The sequence below is a fragment of the Lithobates pipiens genome, unplaced genomic scaffold, assembly GCF_037356315.1.
Source record: "Lithobates pipiens isolate NorthernLeopardFrog02 unplaced genomic scaffold, aLitPip1_a1.2 Scaffold_8, whole genome shotgun sequence".
Lineage (NCBI taxonomy): Eukaryota > Metazoa > Chordata > Amphibia > Anura > Ranidae > Lithobates > Lithobates pipiens.
This window is the reverse complement of record NW_027507903.1, coordinates 565,879,754-565,899,543: the sequence shown is the minus strand read 5'-3', so window position 1 is coordinate 565,899,543 and position 19,790 is coordinate 565,879,754. Positions and strand designations below refer to the sequence as shown.

General features: G+C 45.6%; 1 protein-coding gene across 2 annotated transcripts in view; it reads right to left on the bottom strand.

Moving 5' to 3' along the window:
* Window positions 1-19,040, bottom strand: part of LPAR2 (lysophosphatidic acid receptor 2) — a 95,677-nt gene extending 76,637 nt beyond the window's left edge. The window contains exon 1 of one of the 2 annotated variants that reach the window (XM_077470119.1): window positions 18,903-19,040. In XM_077470119.1, the coding sequence (XP_077326245.1) occupies window positions 18,903-18,909 (7 nt within the window). In that variant the 5' untranslated portion in view covers window positions 18,910-19,040. Of the gene's footprint in view, window positions 1-3,157; window positions 3,306-18,902 lie in introns of those variants that run through there. The other variant, XM_077470121.1, reaches the window with a different exon arrangement.
* Between the last annotated feature and the right edge of the window lie 750 nt (window positions 19,041-19,790).

Here is a 19,790-nt window from a genome sequence, read left to right as displayed (position 1 = left end):
TATAGTTACATAGTTAGTCAGGTTCAAAAAAATACACAAGTCCATCCAGTTCAACAAATGAAAAAAAAAAAATCATATATACACAAATCTATTCCGACAGTTGATCCAGAGAAAGGCGAAAAACCCCAGCAAAGCATGATCCAATTTGCTACAGATGGGGAAAAAATTCCTTCCTGATCCCCCAAGAGACCATCAGATTTTCCCTGGGTCAACTTTACCTATAAATGTTAGTACCCAGTTATATTATGTACATTTTAGAAAGAATCCAGGGCCTTTTTTTAAAACAACCTACTAAGCTGGCCAGAACATCTCTGGACATAAAGTGTGCCCCTTGTCCTCTGAGATGACCTTAAGGTGAATAACTCAACACCAAGTTCACTATATAGACTATGTATGTATTTGTACACATTGATCATATCCCCCTTAATCACCTCTTCTTAAGAGGGAATAAATTCAGTTCCTCTAATCTTTCCTCATAGATGAGCTCCTTCATGCCTCTTAGCAGTTTGGTTGCCCTTCTCGGCACTTTCTCCAGTTCCCCGATATCCTTTTTGAGAACTGGTACCCAAAACGGAACTGAATATTCCAGATCAAGTCTTACTAATGATCTCTCTCTCTGGAGTTCATACCTCTCTTAATACAAGAAATTATTTTGCTCACAGAGCCTTCTCCACCATGGATTCCCCCAGTTGTGCTCCCCCCAGCATGTATGATGCATGCATATTCTTAGCCCCAATTGCAGAACTTTACATTCGGCTTGGAGACATCCTGTAAGGACGTTACTCCACTGCATAGCTTGGTGTCATCTGCAAATACTGATATAGTACTTTTAATCTCAGACCCTCTTTCACACTGAGTCGCTTTACAGGCGCTATAGCGCTAAAAATAGCGCTTGCAAAGCGCCTTTCCTGTCACTCCAATGTGAAAGCCCGAGGACGTACAGGTATATGCCCCTTTAAATTTGCCACCTTCTGGGCACGCATGCCTGCCACCCACCACGAGAGACTGCCTACAGGTCCCGGGAACTCGATGTTCTCCGGCGGCCATCAATTGCGGTGTGGAGAGGTAGAACGGGGAGATGCCTATGTAAACAAGGCATGTCCCCATTCTGCCTTGTGTCATGACAGATCTACTGCTCCCTGTGACTGGGAGCAGTGATCACTGTTATGTCCTAGGTAGCTCCCCCCCTTCACAGTTAGAATCACTCCCTAGGACACACTTAACGCCATCACCATCCCCTCGTGGTTAACCCCTTCCCTGCCAGTGTCATTTACATAGTAATCAGTGCATTTTTATAGCACTGATCGCTGTATAAATGACAATGGTCCCAAAATAGTGTCAAAAGAGTCCGCCATAATGTCGCAGTCATGATATAAATTGCAGCTCACCGCCATTACTAATAAAAAAAAAATCATGATAAAAATGCCATAAGTGTATCCCCTATTTTGTAGACGCTATAACTTTTGCGCAAACCAATCAATATACGCTTATTGCTATTTTTTTTACCAAAAATATGTAGAAGAATACATATCGGCCTAAACTGAGGAACAAAATCTTTTTTTATATATTTGTGGGGGATATTTATTATAACAAAAAGTAAAAATATTGCGGTTTTTTTTTTCCAAAATTGTCACTCTTTTTTTTGTTTATAGCGCAAAAAATAAAAACCACAGAGGTGATCAAATACCACCAAAAGAAAGCTCTGTTTGTGGGGAAAAAAGGCCGTCAATTTTGTTTGGGTACAACGTCGCACAACTGCGCAATTGTCAGTTAAAGCAATGCAGTGCCGAATCGCAAAAAGGGCTCTGGTCAGGAAGGGGGTAAAAATCTTTTGGGGCTGAAGTGGTTAACCACTACTCTCTGAATTCGGTCTATTAGCCAGTTTTCCATCCATTTACAAACTGACTTTTCCAAGCCCGTAGACGTTACCTTACACATTAACCGTGTGTGGGGAACTGTTTCAAAGGCTTTTGTAAAATCCAGGTACGTGGCTTTGCATCCTTTGTTTTTTAACCAGAAGTTGCATCCTTTGTTAAGGAATGAGAGAACAGCATTCATTATCAGTGTATTGGATTCTTCATTTAAATCCTGTCGTGCTGATAACAATCAGTAATGGTGACAATCAGCCGCACTCACCGCAGGGGTGCAGGGTGAGTACACACTAACTTGTATTCAGGATGAGATTGGTGGACCCTGGGCACCGCGGGAAGTCATTTTAGTCTAAGCTGGAGATTGCTCCTGCTTCCATCCCCCTCTCTGGCTCCTGCTGGGGTCTCGCTATGGCCAGTCTCCAATTTTATTAAATGTGGAATAAAGAAAGAGTGAAGGTGTCACCCGCAGCAACAAGAACTAAGCTGTACTTAACCATTGGATCAGCCAAATAAAAAAAAAAAAAAAAAACGGAATGTCTACCATGAGAGCCACATGGTAATTACTAAAGAATCTGTGGGCTGTTCAGGAAATCAGGAATACTGGATACAAACAGTGCACAGTAAGCAAAAACACAAGCAGCAACACGTCTGGTAGGATGCGTATTGTCTGTCTGTAATCACCAAGAAGATTTCAAGTGGTTGTAAACCCTTACAAACCACTTTGACCTACAGGTAAGCCTAGAGTAAGGCTTACCGGTAGGTCCAAGAAATATCTCCTAAACCTATACGGTTCAGGAGATATTTACAAAAAGACAGCCACCGCTGTCTACGGCACATGCGCCGTAGACAGCAGCGCGCAGGTGCACTGGGCAGGCCGCAAATCGCGGCAATATGCCGCTCGTGTCGGCTCCTGTGCGCATGCGCGGGAGTGACGTCATCGCTGCACCGGCGAATCACAGCGCCGGAGCAGCGAGACCCGGAAGTCACTCCGGGATACATGGCAGCGGCGAACATGAAGACGGAGGACCGCTTCGGGGGCTTCGTTCTCAGGTAAGTTATTCATAATGAGCTAGTATGCTATGCATACTAGCTCATTATGCCTTTGCCTTGCAGGTTCCTTTTTAAAAAAAAAAAATTCCAACTTCCTCTTTAAAGTGGAGTTTCACCGACACGTTAATTTATTTATTTATTTTTAAAGCCAAACTTAGGATCCTAACATACATTAATGTCCTTCACGATTTCAAGAAAATTTGCCGCTGTAATAAACATATTTGATCTAAAAATACCTTATATTCCGCTGTGTATGAAGTTCCCATATTGCTTGTGGGCATGTGATGCCCACAAGCATTTAGCTCCGGGATACGGTGCAGCTGAATGACCAGCATGCACTGCCTGTTCTGCGCAGCGTGAAAAGCTTGCAGCGCAGAACTTATCTTGTTGCCATCACAATGGGCGGCGGAAGTGCCCGCCCCGTTGCGATGGCAACCAAGATAAGAAAAACAGTAAAAGCACGTCATCACGTCCCTTCTGGATTCGGAATATCGTGATAACGAGCGGCGGCCATCCACACTGACTCCTGGGAATTATGACACATAGCTCCCAGGAGACAGTGCGCCGCCGGATATGACGGACATATCCGCGGATAACTCAATCGAAAACAGTGCTATCCAGGTTAGCTGTCAGAAAAAAAAAAAAAAAAAACAACAACTTTCCATTGCACAATCTATATGCTGCAAAAATGATTTTGATGATGAGTTCTAAAAGTGGGTGGAACTCCGCTTTAAGAAGCCAGGTAGGGGTTTTGCTGGACCCCGCCACATAGGGCACATGTCCCAGGTCTTCTCAGGCTGCTTTGAGATATAAAAAGGATACGTAGGGGGATATTTACGAAAGGTAAATCCACTTGGAAGTGCAGTCGCTCTAAATCTAAAGGCACACGGTCAAAATTTCCAGCGGAAAATGTGCGATCGGAGCTTGTTGTTGGAAATTCCCACCGTGTGTAGGCTCCATTCAACAGTTTTCATCGGAATTTCCGTCACACAAAATTTGAGATCTGGTTCTCAAATTTTCCGACAACAAAATCCGTTGCGACTGGAGCTTGTTGTCGGAAATTACGATCGTCTGTACACAATTCTGACGCACAAAGTTCCACGCATGCTCGGAATCAAGCAGAAGAGCAGCACTGGCTATTGAACTTCATTTTTCTCGGCTCATTGTACGTGTTGTACGTCACCGCGTTCTTGACCTTCGGAATTTCTGACCAACTTTGTGTGACCGTGTCTATGCAAGACAAGTTTGAGTCAACAACCGTCAGAAAAAAAAAACATGCCATTTTGTTGTTGGAATGTCCGATCGTGTGTACAGGGCATAAGGCTGGGGTCTTCAAACTACGGCCCTCTAGCTGTTCAGGAACTACAACTCCCATCATGCCTAGTCATGTCTGTGAATGTCAGAGTTTTACAATGCCTCATGGGATGTGTAGTTCTGCAACAGCTGGAGAGCCATAGTTTGAAAATTCCTGGCATAAGGGGTAGATTTGAAATGAGGGGAAGCTCTGCTGATTTTATCATCCAATCATGTTCAATCTAAAATGCTGTTTTTTACTTTCCTTGCACGTCCCCCTCGGATCTACAGCGACTTTACTTCCAAGTGCACATGTAGTGCCTTTAGTAAATAAACCCCATTGTGTGCATGAGGGCCACATCACACTGGAAAATAGTTCCATACAGTGCATTCGGAAAGTATTCACAGTGCTTCACTTTTTCCACATTTTGGTATGTTACAGCTTTATTCCAAAATGGATTCAATTAATTATTTTCCTCAGAACTCTACAAACCATATCCCATAAAGACAATGTGAAAGACGTTTGTTTGAAATCTTTGAAAATGTATTAAAAAATAAGAAAAAGGAAATAAAAACCCCATGTACATACGGTAAGTATCACAGCCTTTGCTCAATACTTTGTTGAAGCACCTTTGGCACCAATTAGAGCCTCAAGTCTTTCTGAGTATGATACTACAAGGTTGGCACACCTATTTTTGGGCAGTTTCTCCCTCTCTTTTTTGCAGGACCTCTCAAGCTCCATCAAGCTGGATGGGGAGCGTCGGTGCACAGCCATTTTCAGATCTCTCCAGAGATGTTCAATTGGGTTCAAGTCTAAGCTCTGGCTGGGCCACTCAAGGACATTAACAGATTTATCCTATAGCCACCTCTTTTGTTATCTTGGCTGTGCGCTTAGGGTTGTTGTCCTGTCAGAAGGTAAGCTATCGCCCCAGTCTGAGGTCCAGAGCAGATTTTCATCAAGGATGTCCCTGTACATTGCTGCATTCATCTTTCCCTCAATCCTGACTAGTCTCCCAGTTCCCACAGCTGAAAAACATCCCCACAGCATGATGCTTCCACCACCATGCTTCACTGTAGGGATGGTATTGGCCAGGTGATGAGCGGTGCCTGGTTTCCTCCAGACATGACGCCTGGTTTACCTCCAGACATGATGCCTGGTTTCCTCCAGTTTGCCATTCAGGCCAAAGAGTTCAATCTTTGTTTCATCAGATCAAAGAATTTTGTTTCTCATGGTCTCAGAGTCCTTTAGGTGCTTTTTAGCAAACTCAAGGCATGGGCTGTCATGTGCCTTTTACTGAGGAGTGGCTTCCATCTGGCCACTTTACCATACAGGCCTGATTGGTGGAGTGCTGCAGAGATGGTTGCTCTTCGGGAAGGTTCTCTTCTCTTTAAGGGAAGAGGCTCCATTTTTATTTTTTCAGGTTGACAAACACTTAAGGGCCGGTTCACACAGGGGGCGATGCGAGGCGACACCGACTTGCCTCGCCGCGACCTGCCGCGACCTCAGCGGCGACTTGCAAATGACTTCTGTATAGAAGTCAATGCAAGTCGCCCGAGGTCGCCCAAAAGTAGTACAGGAACCTTTTTTCTGAGTCGGAGCGACTCGAGTCGCTCCTCTCAGAACGGTTCCATTGTACAGAACGGGGGCGACTTGTCAGGTCGCGGCGAGGCAAGTCGTGTCGCCTCGCATCGCCCCCTGTGTGAACCGGCCCTTAAGAACAGGATATTTCCACTGAATAAGGCCAGCGGGGGATGCATATGAGCATCTCTAGCAGCTTGCCTGCGCTTCCCTATTACGGAGCGTGGGACGGACTCAAAGCATCATGGTAATGTGGTTTACTGGTAACGACCCCCCCCCCCAGGCAATGTATGTGGTATTCTTTGATGTGTATTCACTCTGTGCTTTGTGTATATTCAAAGCAATAACCAGGAACAAATGAAACTGTTTACATGAGAACTTCTATCATCAGCAGATGGTGAGCAGACAAGTGTGGGAGGGGCAGTGACACCTATACAACCCTGCTGTGTGTATATATGGATGGTCCCTCAATCACCATTCAGCCAGAAGATCAAGGCAGGCTGGGCCATATAGTTCCACAACAGCTGGGAGATACAAGCAGATGGAGATGCCAGTAGCTGACAGATGTCAGGAAATAGCGGACTGACTTGTTTGAAAACTCTGAGCGCGTCTGATTCCCCAGAGAGGTGTCTGACTTCACTCCTTCCTCTTCTCCCCCTCACTTACATACACACTATAGATTATAGAAGATTTACTTATATAAACACTGAATAACTGGCCAATCAATCTATCGTATTGCATTAATGCAACACACATTGCATTCATTCTCAATGGCACCCCAATACACTCAGGAAGATTTTCCGACACTATGCAGTTCTGCATCTAAGCCCCTGTACACACGGTCGGAAACTCCGATGGAAAATGTCCGATCGGACTGTGTTGTTGGATAATCCGTCCGTGTGTGGGCTCCATCTGACTTTTTCCGTCAGAATGTCCGACCAACAAAGTTTGAGAGCTGGATATAAAATTTTCCGACAACATGATCCGATCGGACTTTGTCCAATCATTTGTAGAGAATTCCGATCGGACAAAGTGCCACGCATGCTCAAATCAAATTACAAGACCAAAGCTATTGGCTACTAGCCTGAACATAGTCCCATTGCAACGAATGAACGTCATCACGTTCCGAACGATCGGATTTTCCGACAACTTTGTCCGACCGTGTGTATGCAACACCAGTTTCAGACAAAATCCGTTGGAAAAAATCAGACGGATTTTGTTGTCGGAATGTCCGACCGTTTGTACAAGGGCTAATGAATACTACATCTAAGGCTGGGTTCTTCCCTTTGCGAATTCTCCGCATCCAATTCGCATGACAGGAGATTGTGATCAGCTCTCTATGGAGCCGTTTCACACATCTCCGTTGCGGCTGCGAAACAGGGTTGCCAACCGCCAGTAAATTTACTGACAGTCAATGACTTTTTTTTACAACTGCCAGTAAATATCAGGGGCTGATATTTTCACGCTGTGTTGATATTTTAAGTGTAAATCAAGCAAATGACTTTGTTATAGGTATTGTCAGTGCTTCCATATCATGTTTATACTGTTCAAATATTCACTGTTTGTTTTCAGTAGGAGTTCTGTAATTTCTCAGGTTGCTAGTAAAAAAATGTGCTCCGCCAGTAAATTTTCCATGTTTTGTCAGTAAAAAATGCTGCGGGAGGTTGGCAACCCTGCTGCACAGGAACGTCTGTGCGTCTTTGACTCAGTTTCAGGCAAAAATTCAGCTCTAAATCGTCCCTGAAACAGAGAACGGCGACGCACCGGACCCCTGCTGCGAGCCGCATCGGTCGGAGGTGTGAACCCAGCCTAATGTACACACAATCCGAAAATCAGACGACGGATCGTCCGAATTTTTTTATTTTATTTTTTGCATGCTAGTCGCATATCAAAAATGGAGAGGTTACTAAAGCGACGAAAATTCTCGTACGACTGAATAAAAAAATCGGAAGTGATGTCATGTGTTGTAGTGTATTTCTTTTTTTTTTCTTTGCAAATTATTTTATTACGTTTTATAGTATACATACAACAGCAGCCGCAAATTGCGGAAATCTGCCACCGGTTATAGTAGAAAACCAGTGCGCAGCAACAAAAGACAGAAATTAAAAAAAAACGCACACTATACAATACTTGCCCAAACAGATATACACAGTCCTGACCCTCCCACCAACGTGGGTACATGTTAATTAAGCTCCCAGGCACCAAGTGCAATCCTACAGGATAATACTTGCAGTTCAGCTCCCCAACCCTCCCCATCAGAGGAAACTAAGACCCGGAATTCTAACAGCCTGGGGAGACTTTATTGTAACAGGGGTACATTTTGTAACTGCTCATCACTCCAGAAACAGTTGTAGTGTATTTCTATTGTATTTTTGGAGGACAACTGTACTGATTAAACGAAAATTGTACGATCTGGTATCGTACGAGAATTATTTTTTCGCATTTGTCCGATCGGATAATATCGGACGAACTGTCATGATCGGCTCTCGAAAAGCTCTGTACTAACGATCCGATTATCGTACGATCACTTCGAAAGCGGTATTTTCCGTATATTCAGATCATGTGTACTAGAGCTGGACGATTTTGGCTAAAATGAGAATCTCGATTTTTAAAATAAAGATCACGATTGACGTGGTGTAACATCATCTTTCACATTATACAAAAAAAATAAAAAATTGGGCTAACTTTACTGTTTTTTTTTTATTCATTAATGTGTATTTATTTATTTTTTATTGCACTTGAAAGACCGCTGCGCAAATATGGTGTGACATAAAATATTGCAACAACCACCATTTTATTCTCTAGGGTCTCTGCAAAAAAAAAAAAAATATATATATAATGTTTGGGTGTACCAAGTAATTTTATAGCAGAAAATAATGATTTTTAGTTGTAAGCAACAAATGTCAGAAAAGGTTTGGTCTTTAAATGGTTAAACCTCCCTCATTTACACACAGGAGTTCTTTCCTTTGATGAAAGAACAAAAAGATACGTTGTTTCTACTTATTAGTGTGTTGTGATAAAATTTGGCAGGCTGCCTGGATTATTTTTTTTTCAGCTGTGAGAACTCTCTGCATTTGTTACAAAGAATCATGACGAGAGAAGACTGGAGATCACCATGGAGTAGGAAGAGGCAGATTAGGAAGACTGCCTAGCAACAGGGGTTTCTGGTAAGTTAAAAAAAAAATAGTTTTTCAAATTTTTTTAAGAATATTAATGCTATTTTTTTTTTTAGGGTGGCCCTCCACTTTAACGGTTATTTAACGGTTATTTGCGCAGCTCTAGTGTGATTTCAATGGGCAGGGGGAGCTTTAGGAGTGGTGTATACACCACTCCTAAAGCGCCTCAAAAAAGCTGCTTGCAGGACTTTTTTTGACATCCTGCTAGCTCAGTAACCCCCCCCCCCCCCCCATGTGTGACAGCATTCGGGCTTTTACACTGGGATTGCAGATGAGGCATTTTTCAGGCGCTTTACAGGCACTATTTTTACCGCTAAAGCGTTTGAAAAACTCCTCCAGTGTGAAAGGGGTGTAAGTGACACTTTTTGGGGACCAGTGACACCAATACAGTGATCAGTGCTAAAAAAAATGCACTATCACTAGACAAATGACACTGTCAGGGAAGGGGTTAACATCGGGGCAATCAAGGGGTTAACTGTGTTCCGTGGGAGTGCTTTCTAACTGTGTGGGGGATGGCTTAACTGAAGAAAGACAGAGATCTCTTTTCCGGCTTAGCAGAAACACAAGATCTCTGTCTTCCTTACTAGCAGAACGGCGATCTGCCTTGGTTACATAGGTAGACCACCGTTCTGCCTCTCTCTGAAAGATCGCTGGGTTTTTGGCAGACGTTGGGTCCACTGGACCCGCTGATTGGCTCCAGCTGTGTGCGCACGTGGCCCAGAGCCCTTGAAAGAAATCACGTACAGATACGTGTTTTTGCGCTTCCCCCATTTGCACAGTTGAGGTGGATTGAGATATCCTCCACTGTCAGAATACACAGATTATTTAATACAAAACAAAATAAGTGCAGCGCAATGGTAAAATAACGAGTCTATGAGCACAATGTAAAATGCAAAGGAACCACAAGTCCCAGGATAGGTGATGAAGAAACCCAGTGATGAATACTGCAGATTCCTGTGTGACACCACCTGCACCAGTTTATATAAATTGGGTGCTTACCAGATCCACTGGACCTCTGAGCTAACAGAAGGTCAAACGAGCCTGTATCCTCAACAGGATAATGCTAACCAGCACTCCAATGGACCGGAAAACCAAAGATAGCCCCTCCCCCGCACATGTTACGCCCTAAGGGACTTCGTCAGCAAGGGCCCTTGCTGAGGAAGTCCCGTAGGGCGTAACGCGTACGGGGAAGGAGCTATCTAGCGGACATCACCCGCAGCTATCGTATCTTTCATGCAACTATTTATACAAGCGCAGTTTAGGGGTAAAAATAAGTGTGACATGCAAGATTTTGGTGGCAACTTCAGACTGTAGGCTTACTGTGGCTGAGTGTGGGGTGCACCAAGATGGCCGCGACGGAACGTCACTTCGGTTACAACATTTGACGGGTTGCCTAATCTGAGGGAACACAGGCAGTCTGTGTCCAGGGATGGTCATCTGCAATTTATGGCTGCATGTCTGATTGCATGCGAACAGCCGCAAATAAAGCTGGCTACATATTACACAATTTTCTTGTACAATTTTCCTTTAGATTTACCAAAACCATATAATATGGAGGTCAAACTTAAACACTTTCAATTTGTATGCAATCAGAAAGGCCCTTGCACAACATAGCTGAAGGTAAATCTAAAGGAACAAAAAAAATTGGATAATGTATAGCCAGCTTTAATGCGTGCAATATCAGCCTTCCATTGCTGTCAATGGGCTTCCCGTTCACCGCTAATCACAGGGAGGTCCGCTTACTCTCCTGTAGGTAATTGCAAACAGCCCCATTTGCAAGTGTGAATGGGACCCTAAACATACACAAAATGATCCCCCGCTGTACTAATAAACTGTCCTTGTATGAGGTCATAAAAAAGAAGAACAGTTGCTTGTAGATCTTTTGGAGACCTATAGAAGGTGGCCTTGGCTGACCTCTGGGGTGATGCTATGGTTCTTCCTCAAAGCATTTTGGGAGTGTGGCGACAGTGGGTTTTGTTGGCCGGTCCCCCTCTGATGTCATGGGTTCCAGTCCAGACCCTCAGAGATCAGAACACGCTCTGTACCGAGGTTTAAGCAAAGTCATCATCAACTTCACAGCCAAAAACTTTGCGCAAGTCCAGAGTCATCAGGGAGACCCCCAAGCAAACTTTGGATGCACTTCCCGCATTCTACAAACTCAAGAGAACATCAAATCTAATTAGAGGACCTCTTCTCCTCTGTGCCAGACATACCGAGACCATGATAGGAGGGCGTTCTCAGCTCAGTGGTTAGAAGATGAAGGGTGTGTAAACCCCGACAATGAGCGCCTCCTATAGGGGGCCTGGTATACAATTCAGGGAGTTTAGCGCCATAAACTATGACTATGATGCTGCTCTTGTCATTCACAGGCCCACTAAAATGCCAGAAGGAGTGTGCCAATGTCTGTTGTACGTAAAGTTGCACAATTGCAATATGTACTACAATCAGACAAACATTCTCTTAAAAAATCCTCCTCAGCAGAGTCCCCATTTGCATCAGACTCCCCATCAGAGTTCTTCCTTACATCAGAGTCTTTATTAAAGTCCCCGATCAGTGCCCATTCATACATCAGAGTCCCTCCTTGCATCAGAGTACCCATCTTATCTCCCCCTTACATCAGGGTCCCCATCACATTCCTTCCTTACATCAGGGTCCCCAGCACATTCCTTCCTTACATCAGGGTCCCTATGACCTTCCTTACGCCAGGGTCCCTATCACATTCCTTCCTTACACCAGGGTCCCTATCACCTTCCTTACACCAGGGTCCTCATTACATTCCTTCCTTACACCAGGGTCCCTATCACCTTCCTTACACCAGGGTCCGCATCACATTACTTCCTTACACCAGGGTCCCTATCACCTTCCTTACACCAGGGTCCCCATCACATTCCTTCCTTACACCAGGGTCCCTATCACCTTCCTTACACCAGGGTCCGCATCACATTACTTCCTTACACCAGGGTCCCTATCACCTTCCTTACACCAGGGTCCTCATCACATTCCTTCCTTACACCAGGGTCCCTATCACCTTCCTTACATTAGGGTCCCCATCACATTCCTTCCTTACATCAGGGCCCTATTCACTTTCCTTCCTTACACCAGGGTCCCCATCACATTCCTTCCTTACACCAGGGTCCCCATCACATTCCTTCCTTACACCAGGGTCCTCATCACTTTCCTTCCTTACACCAGGGTCCCCATCACATTCCTTACACCAGGGTCCCCATCACATTCCTTACACCAGGGTCCCCATCACATTCCTTACACCAGGGTCCTCATCACTTTCCATCCTTACACCAGGGTCCCCATCACATTCCTTCCTTACATCAGGGACCTCATCACATTTATTCCTTACATCAGGGTCCCCATCACATTCCTTCCTTACATTAGGGTCCCCATCACATTCCTTCCTTAGATCAGGGTCCCCATCACATTCCTTACACCAGGGTCCCCATCACATTCTTTCCTTACACCAGGGTCCTCATCACTTTCCTTCCTTACAACAGGGTCCCCATCACATTCCTTACACCAGGGTCCCCATCACATTCCTTCCTTACATAAGGGTCCTCATCACATTCCTTCCATACATCAGGGCCCCTAGCACATTTCTTCCTTACATCAGGGCCCTCATCTCATTCCTTCCTTACATCAGGGTCCCCAGCACATTCCTTCCTTACATCAGGGTCCCCATCACATTCCTTCCTTACATCAGGGTCCCCATCACATTCCTTTCTTACATCAGGGTCCCCATCACATTCCTTCCTTACATCAGGGTCCCCATCACATTCCTTTCTTACATCAGGGTCCTCATCAGAGTCCTCCTTAACATCAAAGTCCTGAATTAAACACCCCCCCCCCCCCCACACCAGAATCTACATGATATCAGAGTCTTTCCTTACATCAGAGTGCTGATCTGAGCCCCCCTTATTTTAGAGTTGCCATCAGAGTCTCCCATTCCAAGGGGGGTGTTGAAGCAGAGACAAAAGGGAGGCTCTGATGACCCTAATCCTCAGGACTTTACACATTGAGGATACCCCATTATCCCTAGCTGTGGGCTGGATACAATCCTGTAGCAGGCGGGATGTGCTCTCCTGCCCCGATCAAGGACATGTTCAGCATCACCAAACTATGAAATGATTTTCCCATGTTAGCCCTGATTGAACAGATGAGGAATCTTCTCCGCTTTAGAAGGCAGCCTCTTCCAATGAAAGCAAATCATCCCGGGGCCAAGAACCACAATGATCCCCTCCAAGATTCCGGAAAATATTCCAGAGCGCAGCACATCCACCGGCACAGATCTTAGCAGGACACCGCCGTCTCTCCGGGAGACAAAACATGCCGCTGTTGTTCTTGGCGATTGTTGAGAGATGCAAGTAGCGCTGCCCCTCTGCAGCGTCACTTGGCTCTCTTATTGGCCGCTAACATTGGGCGCAGTGTGGAGAGGAACATAGCGGAAACACGTTAGGAATGTGACACGGACATGAACCTGGGATGGTGGGGTGACCTGCTGCTGGTGAATGCAATCTGCAGAGGCTGGGCTCTGTCCTCCCATATGATGTATGCATAAGGGGCTCATTCACATGACTGTCTAAAACGCCCCATAGATGCACACAGCGAATAGTCTTGTACACATCTAAATGCAGCACTGGAGGAATTGATAGGGCCACACACACAGCTAAGTCTACAAATGAAAATGTGGGCTGCGTTTAGCGACAGATAAAAAAAAGTAGGAGACCGCTGCGTCCAGGGCCATGCATATCGGTGTGCGTACGCAAGTCTTTAGAAGAACTGCATGCATCTAAACGCAACTACATTACGTGCGTATTCTATGCGGGATCTTCTGTTAGCTTTACCAGCAAGATGCAGAAAATACGCATGTGCCCATGTGAATGAAACCTAGGGGCTCATTCACACAAGCATCAAAAATGCCGCTTTAGATTCACAAAGCGCACAGTTCTCTAAGCACCACTATAGGAATCAATGGGGCCAAACGCACACCTACATCTACCGCATTTGGTGGTGTACAAACAAAGTAGGACGCCATGACATATATCTGCAGATCTTGGTGTATATTCACACCAAGTGCGTTTCTAAACGCATTCCCAACACACGGCAACCAAAAAAGAATAGTTTCCTTATGAATGCAGTTCACACCAGCGTGCTGCGATGCGTCACATTTCCCCGGTGCTGGAAATATGTACGGCGTGCACTATTTTGTTTTAAGCACAGCGCAATGGGGTTGATTTACTAAAACTGGAGAGTGCAAAACCTGGTGCAGCTCTGCATGGTAGCCAATCAGATTCTAACTTCAGCTTGTTCAATTAAAGTGGAGCTCCACCCAAAAGGGAAGTGCCGCTTGTTTGCACCCCCCCCCCCCTCCACTGCCACAGTTGCCATTTTTAGCGGGTACCTGGTTTTGACAGGTACCCGCTCCCACTTGCAGCTCAGATTGCAAATTAGTTCGGCCCCTTCCTCCCCCTGTAGTCTCCTGAGACACATCGCAGGTGCAAGTAGACTGCATTCACAAGGTGCAGCACAACTCGCGCATGTGCAATAGGAAACCCACTCTGAAGCCGCAAGGCCTTAATTCCTGTTTACTTCAGATGCCGGGGTTTCGCCGCAAGGCCTTACTTCCTGTTTACTTCAGATGCCGGGGTTTCGTCAGATTAGGCGACCCGTCACATTTTGTAACAGAAGTGATGTTCCGTCACGGCCATCTTGGTACACCCTGCACTCGTCCACAGTAAGGATACAGCTGAAGTCGCCAAGCGGACATCTTTTTACACTCACCGGAGTCTTGCATTTCACACTTATTTTTAACAGTAAACTGAGCTTATATAGTGAAATACAGTATTTTGAAATCCGTCTGATTTGAAGTTTAATTTTAAAATCAGCGGTCTTCTGTCAGATTAGCAAACCTGTGAGATCAGCAGGCTTGCCGTTGCTTTTAAAATTCAACATCAAAACAGTCAGACGGATTTCAAAATACTGTAGATGTCCACATTCCTTCCTTACACCCTGATGTAAGGAAGGAATGTGATGGGGACCCTGGTGTAAGGAATGTGATAGGGACCCTGGTGTAAGGAAGGAATGTGATGGGGACCCTGGTGTAAGGAAGGAATGTGATGGGGACCCTGGTGTAAGGAATGTGATGGGGACCCTGGTGTAAGGAATGTGATGGGGACCCTGGTGTAAGGAATGTGATAGGGACCCTGGTGTAAGGAAGGAATGTGATGGGGACCCTGGTGTAAGGAAGGAATGTGATGGGGACCCTTATGTAAGGAAGGAATGTGATGGGGACCCTGGTGTAAGGAATTTGATAGGGACCCTGGTGTAAGGAAGGAATGTGATGGGGACCCTGGTGTAAGGAATTTGATAGGGACCCTGGTGTAAGGAAGGAATGTGATGGGGACCCTGGTGTAAGGAATTTGATAGGGACCCTGGTGTAAGGAAGGAATGTGATGGGGACCCTGGTGTAAGGAATTTGATAGGGACCCTGGTGTAAGGAAGGAATGTGATGGGGACCCTGGTGTAAGGAAGGAATGTGATGGGGACCCTGGTGTAAGGAATGTGACGGGGACCCTGATGTAAGGAAGGAATGTGATGGGGACCCTGGTGTAAGTAAGGAATGTGATGGGGACCCTGGTGTAAGGAAGGAATGTGATGGGGACCCTGATGTAAGGAAGGAATGTGATGGGGACCCTGGTGTAAGGAATGTGACGGGGACCCTGATGTAAGGAAGGAATGTGATGGGGACCCTGGTGTAAGGAAGGAATGTGATGGGGACCCTGATGTAAGGAAGGAATGTGATGGGGACCCTGATGTAAGGAAGGAATGTGATGGGGACCCTGATGTAAGGAAGGAATGTGATGGGGACCCTGGTGTAAGTAAGGAAGGTGATAGGGACCCTGGTAAATGTCATTTGTGCTCAATAGGACCGTTCAGTCCAAAATCGCATGTAAGATGAAAAACTAAATCTTGAAGGGCTTTCCAGCGACATTTGTCCCGTCATCGAATATAATGGGAAAATTCGTACAATTTTTCATTCAACAAAATCTACTAGTGTATGGCCAGCTTACATCAATTGGATGAGAAATTAAGGCTCCATTCACACCTGAGCGCTTTGGGATTTCAATCTAAAAAAACGCAGTTTGCCGTTTCAGGTGCCATTTTATTTTTAACCACACCTAAAACACAATCTAGCAAATCCCATCGCATGAAGTTTGTCACCCAAATGAAGCTCCTGCTCCTTTTCAAGCTTCACTCGATGCGATTTGTGAATAAATCACACGATAAAGCGGAGCAAAACTGCACCACGTTTTAGGTGCCAATGAAAATAATGCCACCTGAACCCGTGTTTTGCAATTGTAGTGCATATTAAGATAGTGGGCAGAATCACAGCGATTCTGCTGCAATCCCAAAACACCCAGGTGTGAATGGAGTCTTAACAGAACTACATCTGAAAAAGGGTGCTCGGCTTTTTCTAATTCCCCTCCTCTAAGAGCCAGTTCACTTTAGTGCGATTTAGTGCAGATCAACGGAAAGACATCTGAAAAACAATGATTTCCAATGAATCCTATTCACGCCATAACATTGCACTGCGCTAAAATGCGAAATGTATGTCAACAGACATCAGTGCGCTAAAATGCGACTAAAATGGATGGAAATGTAAATGCGTTTTAGCGCAAGTCAGTGCAAATTGGCCCTAACACACCGAACGCAGCTTTGAAATCGTGCGACTTCACTTGATATAGCAAGATTTCTAAGCCACATGTCAGTGCGACTTGGAAGACATCCACATGTCTATGCAAGTCACACCTGAACTTGCAAAAAGTAGTTCAAGAACTACTTTCAAAATCGGTCACACCAATTTGACCGCTTCCGTTGCAGACAATAGGGTGCGACTTGTCATGCGATTTGAAACGTTCATATTCCATGGCAAGTCACACTGGTGTGACCGGGGGGCTAAGAGTCCATTCACACTTGTGCGATTTGTCATGCAACTTTGGACATCATGGTCGCATGACGAATCGCACACCATTTTTTCCCATGGCACCCGTTCAAATAACTGCAACCTAAAAGCTGCAGCGACTTTGAAAAGGTTCTTGCACTAATACGGTGCGACTTTGAAAAGGTGCCTGCACTAATTTTGGTGCGACCTTTGATGTGACTTTGATCCATAGAATGTAAAGTTGAATCAAAATTGCACCAAAAGTCACATCAAAGCCATGCTGGAAATCGTGCGACTTTGGAGATGCGCTAATGTGAAAGGAGCCCAACACGCTTGTAAGGTTTTGTTTTAAGGAGCGGGTAGTTACTTCAGACAGGTACCCCCCCCCCACTTGTGGTCGCATCGCCCAGGACGTTCGGCCTCCTCTTCCCCACCGCAACCTCCCGCAACACATCACATGTGCCAGGAGGCCGCGGGTCCGCATGGTCCTGCAAGGGAAGGGGGGAGCCACAGGGACTCACAGCTGGCTTCCCACTTCTGTGGACCTGAAGACCGGCGAAGAACCAACCCGGATGAGGACAGTGCTGGATCCCTGGACAGGTAAGTGTCTTTTTATTAAGGGCTGGTTAACACCACAAAAACGCACTCCAGATCCGTTCCCGATGCATTTCTGCATGCACAATTTTTAACGCAATTTTTATGCATTCCAGTGCGTTTTTGATGCGGTTCCGGATGCTTGTTTTCTTCTTTTTTTACTGTTTTTTTTTCACTATACTAGGGTCCAGTGTGTTTTTAATACATTTTTGATGCATTTCAGTGCACTCCTTATGTGTTTTACTGCATTCCAGGACAATCCAGTGGCGAAAAATGCAGCATGTTCTAGTTTTTTTTCTGGAACTGACGGCACTGGAATCCATCAAATTATTAAAAACACACTGGACCCTAGTATAGTGAAAAAAACAGGAAAAAAAAGAAGAAAAAAAGCACCTGGAATGCATCCGGAACCGCATCAAAAACGCACTGGAATGCACTAAAAACATGCATGCATAAATGCATCGGGAAGGGAACTGGAGTGCGTTTTTTTTTGGTGTGAACCAGTCCTTAATAAAAAGACACTGACCTGTCCAGGGATCCAGCGCTGCCCTCATCCGGGTAAGTTCTTCACCAGGCTTCAGGTCCACAGAGCCACCATCTTGGATATGGGAAGCCGCCAGTTCCAATTCCAGAGAGAAAAAAAGTAGAACATGCTGCATTTTTCCTGCACCAGACTCTACTGGATTGTATCAAAAACGCATTAAAAAGGCACAGTACCATGAAGAAAAAAAAACAGTAACAAAGAGTGGGGAAAAAAGCATTCGGAAACCCATCAAAAACACCCTGTAATGCGCAAGCAAAAATGCAACCGGAATGGATCTTGAGTGCGTTTTTGTGGCGTGAACCAGCCCTATATGCAATGTGGGTGAAACGCAGCCAATCCCGTGCTTTTCCCACACTGCATTGAAATCGGCAATGTCCCATGCCATCTGCTGCGGGTGTTAAAGTTAGAAAACAAAAACAGCTGGAGAAACGCATTGCGATTGTCTGCATCCGATCGCATTGGGTGTTCACACACACATCCAATCCGGCCAAAAAAACATCCTGCACCATTTTTGCGATTTGAGTGCGATTTACACAAGGCGCACAAGTGTGAACGCGGGCTTAAGGCGAAATCCATTGTTTGCTGATTTGATGGAATCTCACATCGATGGAAGTGTGTATGGTCACCATTGCAGGTATAAAAAAAAAAAAGAGATTTTTCCACTGCAGCCAATCAGGAGACATTGGATCGATCAGTGTAGATGAATATCGGTCCATAGTGATAATAATAGCCGGATGGGATGGAATAGGAGACATCCAATACAAAGTAACAATAAGAAGTGTAAAGTATGGCAGATCGGATGTCCGATCCCCCCATAGACAGTGATTGGAGGCGGAGTACTCACCGAACATCTCGGCTCACTAGTCCGGGGATCCCAATACTGAGTCCGGGGACTCCTCCGCTCCTCCGAGACTATCAGCTGGAGAGGTGGGCGGGGCCGAGCCGCCTTACCAACGAGTCAGATTACAGAGCCGTGTGCTGAGCCCCTCCCCCCCGTGTGTGACAATGGTACAGTGCCAGGAGCGGAGCGGGATGGGGAGAGGGCGGATACCATCATTGCTTATAGGGGGGGACATTCCTCTACATCACTCAGCATCTCCAAACATTGTGCATGCTGCATGGGTGGGCGGGGCCTCAGCTGCAGTACTGGAGTCCTGGACTCCATGGGGAGCTCATACAGATTGCATACAAGTCGGACTTTCCTGCCACAAGAGCTTACACTCTGAAGTCCTACAGAGGTCTAAAGAATGAAAGCTGAACTCCAAGAATAAATAAGTATTAGAGTAGAGAAGGATTGGAACCCCCGCCAGGTTTTTATTGTCTGTGACCCCCTCCCCCCCCCCCCATTAGGGAGATTCACCCTCCAGCCATTTGTCCCGTTAAGGCTCCATTCACACTTGTGCGACTCCAAAGTCTGTGCCCCTTTGGATGTGCAAATTCAATGTGCCTGTGGATGTCTGTGACTTGGATACGACTTTCGCTTCAACCAATGATAATGTAGCACAACAGTCACATTTATAACCATCCGGTGCAACGTTCCAGGGTTTACATTGCAGTCTGTGGCACGCAAGTCGCATGAAATTCTAACCAAAGTAGTGACGGAAAGTTGCTGCGACTTTAAGTTGCACATATTTGAATGGTTGTCATTGAAAAACACGGGGGTGCGACTTGTCCCGGGACTTCAGAGGCGCATGACAAGTCGCACCAGTGTGAATGGGGTCTTACTGTTATC